Consider the following 12,443-nt stretch of genomic DNA (forward strand, 5'->3'; position numbering starts at 1 on the left):
ATCGGCGTGTGCTCGCTCATAAAACACATCTTTCCATTTGAAGGGAAATGCTATAATTTAGTAAAACACTGCATGTATATATATAAAAATCATTACATTTACCTCTTAGTTTACTAAATATGAAAGTATTTTCAAAACATTTGACTTAAACTAGCTGATATTCTATGATTTCTGACATGTCCCAAAACAGCAAAGTTTTGAGGCAACTTCTTGTCAGTAGTCCTGAGACTGGATTCACTTGGACGGGAATAACTCGACAATAAAAAATGTGATTTGTTTGCAATAAAAAACATTTTGTCAGTTACTAAACCCTTTAATTGGATAGGGTGATGAACAACAAAATTCACCTTTTCCCTTTCTTTAAATTGACCTCAAAGTTGAAAGTGGGCTTAAAGGGTACATGGGCTTAACACTAGAACTACCAGGATTTTTCTGCCTACCTAGAAGTACCAGAGAGGGGTCATTTGACCCGGCGGCTTTTACCTAATACACTAATCACTCATTTTGTTATGGTAATGAGGCTGTTAGGGGCCGTGTGTGGGGTGAGGGGTGAGGGGGTCACACCTTACAGTGCTAACAGCCAAGACAAACAGGGACAGACAGCTTCTTACCAAGGGCTGTCAGCCTCCAAAATCACCACAGGTAAATAGCAACTTGCATGAAGATATCAGCAGCAAAGACAGATAGCACAGTTTGGCGAACAGTGTGTTACAGTTTTTCTCCATTGGTTTGGCTCATTTCTTGAAACTGAGATGTCATTCTCAAAACATGGACAAATCCCAAAACTAATTTGCAGTTACTCACAACAGAATGGCATTTATCATTGCTTTCATCAAATTTCAAATGCTTTTGTACATGTCTCAAACATTTAGTACATCCTTGCAAATGGCTATGTACAAGTATCCTACAGTTAACACAATCAGCTTACATTTAGTAGAATTTCAAATGAATGTACCTTGCTGATCTATCCCAATTGGTTGATTCTCAGTGTAATGGTTGTCCTGAAAACATGTCAGCACATTTTCTTCATACAAGTCATCAATGAACGTGTGAATGTCCCATGTGATCATGACGAATCATATGACTGCAACCAGATAATGGTTGAATTACAGTTTTTCTCCATTGGTTTGGCTCATTTCTTGAAACTGAGATGACATTCCTATAACCATTGGGTCATTTGGCCAAACATTCTTACACTTCTGCACAACAGTTCAGATATCTAGCAAAATGTCATATACCTCCCAAAACACCTCATTCTTGCAACAGCACTAAATCATTTGCATTCATTTAGTCCTTCTGTCAAAATAAACTGGATGGTTCAGCATAACTACATGGATCCTCATCACTCGCTCATATCACCCCAAAAACAGTTTACCCATGTGTCAAAACTAAATTTCTTCCCCACATATATCATCAGTACCCCCAAAATACATTGTCCCTTTGCCATTGTGTAAGCACTGCCAGTCAAAATGGTTAGGTGTTTTATCTACGTTCAGCTAACAGATTTCGACTATGTATAAAAATGAAAAAGTGAGTGAAACCATTGAAGTTTGACAACACAGATAATTTACCAAGGACATTTATCAGTAACTTTCTTTACTGTAAATTCATATACAGAAAGTAATGCCCATAGGCTATATCACAGGTTTCTCATGGGTTTGGCTCATTTCTCAAAACAGAGATAACATTCTCAAAATAACATGGATAAATGCCAAAGCAACTAGCAATTGTTCAAAACAGAATGTCGTTTGAAAAAATGTCATGAAATTACCCAAATAACAGAGGAAACTGTAGTATACACGCAAAATTATTTTCTACTATTTCTAACTAGTAAAGTTACAATACCATCTGACCTGTTGAACACTGTCAAGAATTTACTATGTAATGAAATTCTTAAAATATGATGTCCTTGACTGTTTTGGTAATTGTGTAGACCACTTTGCATATGATGACTTACACAATGAAATAATGCTGACGTGTTTTGGAGAGAGCAACCATTAGACTGAGAATTGACTAATTCGTTTAGATAAGCAAGGTCAATTTATTTGGAAAATGTGCTAAATGTATGCTGAATGTGTCAACTGAAGGGTATTTGTACATATCCATCTGCAGAGATGTACTAAACATTTGAGACATGTACAAAGCATTTGGTATCTGATGAAAGCAATGAAAAATGCCATTCTGTTTTGGGAAATTGCAAGTTGGTTTGGGGATTTGTCCGTGTTGTTTTGAGAATGTCATCTCAGTTTCGAGAAATTAGCCAAACCAATCGAGAAAAACTGTAACGTGTGAATCTCCCATGCCATGTGACCATAACGACTCATGTGAATGCAACCTGGCAATTGTTAGATGGATAAATACCAGTGCATGTGGACTACTGCTTCATTTCCCTCAAGAATTTTGTGGTGAAAGAAGCTCCTCTCCAAGGAACGAAGATGCAGAGATACAGCACTCAACAGGCATTGGAAATGATCCACACACGCACACACACACACACACACACTCTGTGTGTCTCAAGTGACAGCTGTGAGCTGCTAACAGCCACATTTCCACAACAAAAGGAGTGTCCGCAGGGGGTCCAAAGGGTCAAATGACCCTCTTGTGGGGCTTTTAGGTAAAAAGGTCAATTGACCCCTCCGTGGTAGTTCTAGTGTTAATGGGTACGCTTACCTTACATGGTCTACATAGGGTACTGGCTGAATAAACCACTTGCCAATGTGTGACGACACTACAAGGGAATTGGTTAGCTATAAATATCAAGACAGGTTGACATCCCAAGTGTTTTCCTGCATTAGACGCAAGCCAGCATAGTTTGTTGTCATGTTGTCATTCATCTACGACTATGATGCAGCTAATATACACATCTTGTTTGTTGAATGCATATGCATGTTCCACTTGAAAATGTTTCAGAGACGTTTCATACACGCACAATGCAAAGACCAGTGCTGCAGTGTGGGCGCCAGAGGTGAAAAGTGATTGTTAAAAAAACAACCAAAGCCCCACACCCCCAGCCCAACTTAACGAACTGTATGGCTATAGGCTTTTGGCTTATAGAACTACCCAAGCTAACTTATATACCCAGCCAAGTGAAACAGTTGCGCACGGATAGTTTCGTATATACGTGCACATAACATTTTGTTTGTATGTTATGGCTATTCTCTATTTTGTAAACAATTTGGTTCGAGTCAAATGTCCATGGCGCGCTACTTTCTTATGAAACAAGTTGCAATGCACACCATAGTGAAGAGCGCACAGAATAAAAGCGCAGGGTGTATGGTCAAGTATATGTAAAGTACGGCGTTTCATATAGCATACGTTAATTCCATTGTGTTGCGCGTTTTGTTGTTTGCCTAAAAAGATAATGTGATTTGTGAGGAGAAGGGAAAAGAGCGCCAACTGTGTCATGGTGTTAACTACCCAGTGATTGGCTCCAAAAGCTTACTGCTTCAGCCACTCAGGCTCTAGGTTGCCTCCCCAGTCGTGCACATATATTGGCGTGAGGTGAAGAAACAAGCACTTGTTTTCTCGAAATCTAAGACAAAGTAATAACAAACATGAGTGGAAGAGGCAAAACCGGTGGCAAGACTAGGGCGAAGGCCAAGACTCGTTCGTCCAGGGCTGGACTGCAGTTCCCCGTCGGTCGTGTGCACAGGCTGCTGCGTAAAGGCAACTATGCTCAGCGCGTGGGAGCTGGTGCACCCGTCTACATGGCTGCAGTGATGGAGTACTTGACCGCTGAGATCTTGGAGTTGGCCGGTAACGCCGCTCGTGACAACAAGAAGAGTCGTATTATCCCCCGTCATCTGCAGCTGGCCGTGCGTAACGACGAGGAGTTGAACAAACTGCTCGGTGGCGTTACCATCGCTCAGGGTGGTGTGCTGCCCAACATTCAGGCTGTGCTCCTGCCCAAGAAGACCGAGAAGTCCAAGTAAATTTGTCCCCGGCTCCCGTGAACACAACGGCTCTTTTAAGAGCCACTCACATCCCGAAAAGAGCAATTTTCAATGTCTGACAGAAATCATAATGAAACATTGTAAAACAAATAATGACTTGTTCATATCATGAATAATGGGGATGACCCGTTTACTATCGCTATCTCCAAAACGCTGGCATATTGATCTACACCGTCTAGCCTACGTAGCGGCTAAGTAAGAACGTGTCAAGACGCTCAATATGTGAGACACGGGAAGAGAATTGCTTAGCTATGATTATTAATACATAGACTCGTTGACTGCCCAAGTATGTTTCCCGCATTAGACGCCAGCACAGTTTGTTGCCATGCATTCATCCACGACTATGGTGCAGCTAATATAGGTCCTACACATCTTGTGTGTTGAATGCATGTTCCACTTGAAAGTGTTTCAGAGACGTTTCAAACACGCATAATAGAAAGACCGGTGAGACTAATGCGGTGTGGGCGCCAAAGCACAATGGGGGACCCAAGAGCATGTAGGGTGATATGTAATATGGCTGTGGTTTTAATATAGCGTAGCATTAAAGGACATATGTTGTTTACATGTAGGCTAGAGGTGAAAAGTGTTTTAACACCGGTAAATAAACTGTATTGGTCGACCCAGTGGATATGCCTACATTGTGAATGTTGGATAGTTAGAGATGAAAAGTGCTTGTTGACTACTATTGGTGCATTCCCCAGAGGTAGGAGCTTCCTAGTAGGCAACCAGAAGGCAGCTACCTCCCACTTGAAAGCGTTCCAACCAGCAAGTCAAACAAACTACAAACATGGAGGGACAAAAACTACATATCCACTTCCCAAAGATGTCAGCAATGTAAACAACATCATGCATTATTTTCATTCAGCCGCATTTCATCTTTGAAATACACAATGTCAATATAACTACACCTTAGAAAAGTTAACAGGCTATTTTGCAACCGTTAACCTGTCCGAATCAACTTTACTTGTCCATAGAATGGTGATGTGCAACATAAACTATTTCTAACACTGTGCGCTGCCATTGCTGTGATGACATCACGATAGTCAATGGGGCGAAGTCGGTTTGCTTTGCTTTTGCCCCAGCTCGCGACTTGAACATTCCGCTTCAACAGGCGTTCCAATGCATTTTACCTAGTAGGAGGTCAGAAATATCCCATCTCCCAATCCTGGGGACCGCACCATATAACACCATTGAGTAGAGCTACATTGCAATCTTGGTGGGGCGGTGCTCTATGGTTTAAATTTTAGGCGCCATTAGGGTGTAATCCAATCAGAGGGAACTGGTGAGGGCACGTCATTGGAGACAAGTCTCGGCTGTAGCGCTTAAATAGCACGCGCTTGGTATTCATCTTTACATTCGTCCCTTCCAACGAAGCTCAACAATGGCAAGAACCAAGCAAACTGCCCGCAAGTCCACCGGTGGCAAGGCCCCGAGGAAGCAGCTCGCCACCAAGGCAGCGCGTAAAAGCGCACCGGCTACCGGCGGCGTGAAGAAGCCTCACCGTTACAGGCCAGGAACAGTGGCTCTGAGAGAGATCCGTCGCTACCAGAAATCCACTGAGCTGCTGATCCGCAAGCTGCCCTTCCAGCGTCTGGTCAGGGAAATCGCTCAGGATTTCAAGACCGACCTGCGCTTCCAGAGCTCTGCTGTCATGGCTCTGCAGGAGGCTAGCGAGGCTTACCTGGTTGGTCTGTTCGAGGACACCAACCTGTGCGCCATCCACGCCAAGAGAGTGACCATCATGCCCAAGGACATCCAGCTGGCTCGTCGTATCCGCGGAGAGCGTGCTTAAGTCTTTCCCCTGAAACCAACAACGGCTCTTTTAAGAGCCACCCACACCTTCCTATGAAAGCATTGTTTCTACCCAGCCAGTCGCAGTGTCAAGTACAGTACACCACGTCAAAAAGCACAACAAAAGCCAACACATCAAAGTGCTTGCACAGTGCAATATAGCAGCAATCATTCACTTAATATTATGAAGCCATGCCTGTGAAGTAACGGGCTATACAACGTGTGAGTCTACAGCAAGAGCGCTCGCTGGCCGAGCAGTGGGTATTTGTTCGCCAATACATCCTTGTCGTACTTTCCAGAATATATTCCCCAATCTTAACTGTGATTGAAGGCCAATTATACTACACTGTCGCAACTTCACATGACACGCATCAACATGATCCAATACAGCACACTGCAAAAAAGTAGAGCAGACGTGCAATGAAAAGTTAGGGGTCCGGACTGCTTGACTTTGGTCAACTTAAACGTGATAAGTTGAGCAGATTTCTCACAGTAAGTTTGGTCAACTTAAAACACTTATACATACGTACTTGAATTGGTCTACAAGTTCAACCAGGCGCTGTGTTGACACATGCGAGGCCCAATAGCGAAAGACTGCAAATGCCTGGCCTGACAAATGATTCAGTAGCCTGCATTTGGTTTGTTAGCTTGTGGACTGGTGGCTTTGGTTGTGCGCGTAAGACTTCATTTGATCACATAGGCCTACTGCACAGATCATTGTGTTCAATATTTACAATACATGGAATAGCTTTTTGATGAGGTTTTGGGTGGCTCTTAAAAGAGCCTTTGGTTTGGGAAAAGGGGAGAACTCTTTACTTGGAGCTGGTGTACTTGGTGACGGCCTTGGTTCCCTCGGACACGGCGTGCTTGGCGAGCTCACCGGGCAGCAACAGACGCACTGCGGTCTGGATCTCCCTGGAGGAGATGGTGTGGCGCTTGTTGTAGTGTGCCAGGCGGGAAGCCTCACCAGCGATGCGCTCGAAGATGTCGTTGACGAAGGAGTTCATGATGCTCATAGCCTTAGAAGAGATCCCAGTATCGGGGTGGACCTGCTTCAGGACCTTGTACACGTAAATAGCATAGCTCTCCTTCCTGGTCCTCTTGCGCTTCTTGCCACCCTTTCCGGCGGTCTTGCTCACGGCTTTCTTTGAGCCCTTCTTGGGGGCAGGCTTGGCTGGATCAGGCATGGTTAGCAGTTGTCCGGGACAATGGTGTTTGGCATAGTTGCTCTGCTGTTCTTATACCCACCAGTATGCAAATAACTCACTTCAAGTCGGCACAAGCTGAGCTCAAGGACAATCCAATGAGCCATTTCCCTCCATTTTCAGATGCGATGATTGGTCACTTTTGAAATAGGGGGACGTTCCGTCTGCCTCAAAGAACACTCTACCCACAAACGTTAGTTTTGCCCTCGTTGCACACTGACCTTTTCCCGCACTTTTTAAGGAAATAAATTACGTTCAACAAAGTAATACAAGCAGCCTATTCTAGTCAGATGAACTTAAATCACCGGAAAAGTTAGTATGTGTACGTGTAGCCTATGTTGCGAGCAAGCAGACTCAAGTTTCTAATTAGGGTAAATAGCAGACCTTATTGTACCTGCCTAACATATGTAGTTGCCTACATTATTCATTCTGTAGTAGAGTATAATTTATGGATCCCAGGGGGAAATTATTGTGAGGGGCATTCTTGACCGTTTTCACAATTTTTAAATATACATTTACACAATGGACCACATTGTGGAAAGTGGCTTTTGTCACGACCAGCTCATAGGGAAACCTGCTGGGAAAGTCCTACACACTAAATAAAGCTGAGTCAGTAAGTCATGATAGATAGAGTTAAATAATTCTACTACGCACGGCAATGGGCATGGTCTAAATTGAAATAACAAGTTCAACTGCCTCCGAATTACAAATTGATGTAGGCCTAATTGTTTTACTGCAAGTCGTGTGAGTGGTTTGAACAAAGTTCAATTTCAAAGCTTCACACTGTAATAAGGACTTCGATTAAAATTTGATGCAGCTGGTGTAGGCTACTTTGCAGTGCAAGGCTAACAGAATGGTTCATTCCACATTCTGCATAATACCATTTCATTGTTTCATACAGATGTTCCTTTCATTTGAGCGTGGACACAATGGATATATTGGCTTTTTTAGATAAGTGGGTGGCTCTTAAAAGAGCCTTTGGTTTTTTGTCGGGTGAGTCGATATTTAACCTCCGAAACCGTACAGAGTACGGCCCTGGCGTTTCAGAGCATAGACGACGTCCATGGCTGTGACAGTCTTCCTCTTGGCATGCTCGGTGTAGGTGACGGCATCACGGATCACGTTCTCAAGGAACACCTTCAGCACACCACGGGTCTCCTCGTAGATGAGGCCAGAGATACGCTTCACACCACCACGGCGAGCCAGGCGCCTGATTGCAGGCTTGGTGATTCCCTGGATGTTATCGCGAAGGACTTTGCGATGACGCTTAGCGCCACCCTTTCCAAGACCTTTTCCTCCTTTGCCGCGTCCGCTCATGTTATCTCTCTGTAACCACAAAGACTAGTATCTTCTCATGGTGAGCCCCGGTGATTTGTGCCACACAGGACGACCTGCTTGAAACCAGGCGTACTAGGGCCAAGCGCCCCTCCCTTTGTGACTTCGAAACCGTTATGGCGGGAGCATGCAAGCTATCCATCTTGGTGACATGCGCAGTGCCCTTCTAATAGCAACAATGTAACACACGAGTAGGCCTATATATTGTTACAACCTTTCAACTGCAGAGCAGTCGCATTCTACACACTACATGTATGCATACATTACTATTTGTTTATTCTTTCTTTTTTTACCCCTCTGAAAGGGATGAGTGCAATATTATGAGGCGCCGCCTAGCCAATATGTCAGGAATTGCATACACATCACCGCTAAAAGCTTGCACGTACCTTACTTTTCCTCGCACATCACCGCTAAAAGCTTGCACGTACCTTACTTTTCCTCGCACATCACCGCTAAAAGCTTGCACGTACATTACTTTTCCTCGCACATGCACCCGAAAGGTTTGCACGTACACTGTTATTTGCTTGCACTCGAACAGGAAAACGTTGTGCATACGCCACATTTTCATGCACGCAGTAACAAAAATCTCACACACAAACTACTTTGACCTCGCACACATACACACATTACACTCATACGCACAATACTTTTATTTGCACATGCACGCCAAACGCTCACACATAATTAGACTTTACTTCGCACATATCCCACTTTTCTATGCACATACACCCTTAAAGCTCGCACACATACCAGTGTTACTACGCACATGCTTGACTTTTCCCTCACGCACATAGGCCTACCACTTTTTTCTTACACATCACTACCATTCAAAATCGAGATTTCAGATGGTGTTTATGACAGGGAAATGGTATGTGTGCGACGACGTTAGTGTTGTGTGTCTCTGAGAAAGTGGTGTGTGTGTGTGTGTATGTAAGTTGTAGTGTGTCACACAAAAAGTGTTGTGTGTGCGAGCTAACATGTAAATTAAGGGCCGAGCTCCGCCCAGGTGCCAGCTCATTATGCAAATGCAGACCGAGTAAAGAAAACATTGAATGGTGCCAATTGGTGTTGGTGTCGAATTATTAGAACGAGCTAAATTGTTAACACACTGCCTGGATGTTAACGCCTGAATTTTCCAGGAGAATCTATAATTGTGTTTTAAAAGCCCTATAGCCTGATTTAACATGGCGTCCCTGTCCCTGGTATGGCGCAGCCATTTCGAAGTCCGTTCGTCAGTCCGTTAAATGTGCGAGCAACCCACGTTCAGGCAAAGAAAGTGGGTTGGGCTGGTTTTCCGGTTGTTGTTTTTTCACTTCCTGTCTTGAGAGGACGCTAATATTTTTATTTCTGAAACTGTATCACCATTCATTTTATTATTTATATATATATTTTTTTTACATAATAGAAGGGTAACGTTCAGAATGGTCAGAATATTCAATGTTTTCTTTACTCGGTCTGCATTTGCATAATGAGCTGGCACCTGGGCGGAGCTCGGCCCTTAATTTACATGTTAGCTCGCACACACAACACTTTTTGTGTGACACTCTACAACTTACATACACACACACACACACCACTTTCTCAGAGACACACAACACTAACGTCGTCGCACACATACCATTTCCCTGTCATAAACACCATCTGAAATCTCGATTTTGAATGGTAGTGATGTGTAAGAAAAAAGTGGTAGGCCTATGTGCGTGAGGGAAAAGTCAAGCATACCCAGATAGCAAAACCCTCCGGCATCTTTCTGGATCTTTCTGGCATTTCTCTGGGGAATGTACGATTTCAGTTGATTCCGGCAAATTAATGGCAACGTGGGAATAATGCCAGAGATATTCTGGCTTTTCACTGGAATGCCACCCAAATAACAAAATCGGTGGTGCAGGAGGGCGGAGCTACAGATACTTTATGGTTCTTTCCCGGCAAGTTGGAATATTACCAGAAAACATTTTGTTCGGGTGGGGGGGCTTTTTTTTAAACCTAGGGCCCAAGGCAAAGATGACAGCGGCCCTGCCCTACGGAGACGGTTGACACGCATGCTCATTTAGGTGAGACCGACTTCATCCTAGGAAACTTTTCGGCGGGACAGTACAGTAGTCTAGTAACGAACCTGGACTCGATCTACTACTGAACTAGGATATTGTGCTGTGTAAATAATTTGCATTGAGGTAAGTAAAACGATTGTTATACTTTTACCTAATAACTAGGCTACACTGTAGGCCTACTCACTTACATTGTTCTTTGTTGTGTTTACCTGTGCTACAAGCTGAGGCAACATTTCTTGAGGTAATTTTCCTTTGGAGATAGCTAACATCTAGCCTACGGTATTTCAGATGTTTGTTCATGACTAAGTGCCATTAGGTCTCTTGACAGGCGTTTCAGTACGTATTAATTCATGTTATGTCATGTCATGGCTTTTAACTGGTTTGGAGGACAAGCTAGCGACCCTTGCTAGCATAGATGGCAGCTAATCCTTTTTGGACATTCGGCAAACGTCAGTGTTTAGAGCTAGATGACTGATATGCCAAGACTACCGTATTTTATTCTCAATTTATCGTTGGTGTACTATCATGGCCTTTGGTCATAACATATCGTACGGGCTTAGGACAGCCCGTTTGACTAGATTTCAGATGCCTGCTGAGGTTTGGATTCAGAAATTATTTTTTTCAGAATAGGCGATATTGATGATTTGGGCAATGCTCCAACCATGCCAGTTATCGTAGGGTCAGGTGCCACCCACTTCGTTGAGAACATGATGACTAATGTCAGGTCACGGATTATTGCTTTAGCGTATTATTACCCTGAGCTCTAGTTCTAGTGCTATTCTCGAGTCCACGTCGCTTTATGCAATATAGCCACCAGTTTCTTAGGTCGTTATCAGACGAAAGAGGGCAGTTTGTGACATACGTGAATGAGTGCGTTTACATGCAGTTCAGTATCCCGAATATGAGGCTTATCCCGGTTATGATCATAATCGGGATAAGGTGTTTATATGCGCACAGAACGTTATATCCCAGTCTACATTCTTGGCCGTTATAGAATTCTCTTCAAATGCGTGTAGCCTGGATACCAGCAACAGCGTTCCATGGGAAGCCCCTGTATTCGGGATAAGGTGTATACATGCGTCAGTATCCCGGCTTCTTTCGGAAAACTCCACCTAGCATATCCCGATTTCTCAGTATCCCGAATAAGGGCTTATTCGGGATACTGAAGTGTTTATATGCGCAAACGCAAATTCGGGATACTTAATATCCCGATCATATTCGGGATACTGAACTGCATGTATACGCACTCAATGATATATCTTTGAGGACACAAAGTAGCTGCCCTTATTATTACACATGCACGAGGTAATGTGATTAACAGAAATATCAGATTTGCAATAAAATAGTCCATGTACTCTTGTCACAGGAGAGTCCATCAGCTCACTAACACGGGTGAGGGACAGGGACCAAAGAGGAGGCTCTACAACGTGAGGAAAGACGGCGATCCTCAAGCAGTAAGTTGATTTACATAAGAAAATGATGCAATATAAAGGTGTCTATTGTATGTATAAAAAGGACTTAACATTATGGTCAGAATTAGCTCCAGCTAATAAGGTCTTAAAGGGTTTAATTAAAGGCTTTTTAAATTCACCATCAGTGTGCCTTGGAATCTTTGGCAGGCCTTATCAACAGTCACTGGAGCTAAGTCTGACCATAATTTTGAGCAACTTTATTTCCTTGAGCCAAAGTGCACCTGCTTATGAGAAAAAAAGTGAAACAGCACTCCTCCATAATCAGCATTCCTAGTGAACAGTTGATTTTTTTTTAGCATATGTAGAAAAGACTAACTTACTAGCCACTTTGAGTCATTATTAAGTGTGTGTTTTAATAGTAAAATTCTTTCCATTTTGGCTGGTGGAGAAAAAAGTTAATTAACAACCCAGTGTATAACTGTAGGTGTAGGTGTAGACTGTACAGTGAAAGTGAATCCTGCCTGGACTTAACAGACCCCTATACCTAGAATGACCCAAACATTTGACTATTGCTCTTGTCACAGGTCAGTCCATGAGCCCACGTCTTCAGGCCAGGGGCCCGAGAGAAATTTCCAGTGACATGGATCAACAGAGATCCTCAAACAGTAAGTTGATCTTCTACATCTAATAAAGGAAATC

At 43.3% G+C, this 12,443-nt stretch overlaps 4 protein-coding genes across 4 annotated transcripts; 2 read left to right on the forward strand and 2 right to left on the reverse strand.

The window, feature by feature from the left end:
• The first annotated feature begins 3,072 nt into the window (after positions 1-3,072).
• Positions 3,073-4,289, forward strand: LOC134450994 (histone H2A-like). The gene has a single exon (XM_063201079.1). The coding sequence runs from the start codon at positions 3,555-3,557 to the stop codon at positions 3,930-3,932; it is 378 nt and encodes a 125-aa protein (XP_063057149.1). The 5' UTR covers positions 3,073-3,554; the 3' UTR covers positions 3,933-4,289.
• A 907-nt stretch (positions 4,290-5,196) lies between these two features.
• Positions 5,197-5,832, forward strand: LOC134450938 (histone H3). The gene has a single exon (XM_063200997.1). It carries the CDS (start codon positions 5,335-5,337, stop codon positions 5,743-5,745), a length of 411 nt encoding a protein of 136 aa, XP_063057067.1. The 5' UTR covers positions 5,197-5,334; the 3' UTR covers positions 5,746-5,832.
• A 106-nt stretch (positions 5,833-5,938) lies between these two features.
• On the reverse strand, positions 5,939-6,975 carry LOC134451030 (histone H2B 1/2-like). Its single transcript, XM_063201159.1, has one exon. The coding sequence runs from the start codon at positions 6,929-6,931 to the stop codon at positions 6,557-6,559; it is 375 nt and encodes a 124-aa protein (XP_063057229.1). The 5' UTR covers positions 6,932-6,975; the 3' UTR covers positions 5,939-6,556.
• Positions 6,976-7,953: 978 nt separating this feature from the next.
• LOC134451070 (histone H4) lies at positions 7,954-8,276 on the reverse strand. Its single transcript, XM_063201222.1, has one exon. It carries the CDS (start codon positions 8,264-8,266, stop codon positions 7,955-7,957), a length of 312 nt encoding a protein of 103 aa, XP_063057292.1. The 5' UTR covers positions 8,267-8,276; the 3' UTR covers position 7,954.
• Between the last annotated feature and the right edge of the window lie 4,167 nt (positions 8,277-12,443).

The sequence above is a fragment of the Engraulis encrasicolus genome, chromosome 1 (genome assembly GCF_034702125.1).
Source record: "Engraulis encrasicolus isolate BLACKSEA-1 chromosome 1, IST_EnEncr_1.0, whole genome shotgun sequence".
Classification (NCBI taxonomy): domain Eukaryota; kingdom Metazoa; phylum Chordata; class Actinopteri; order Clupeiformes; family Engraulidae; genus Engraulis; species Engraulis encrasicolus.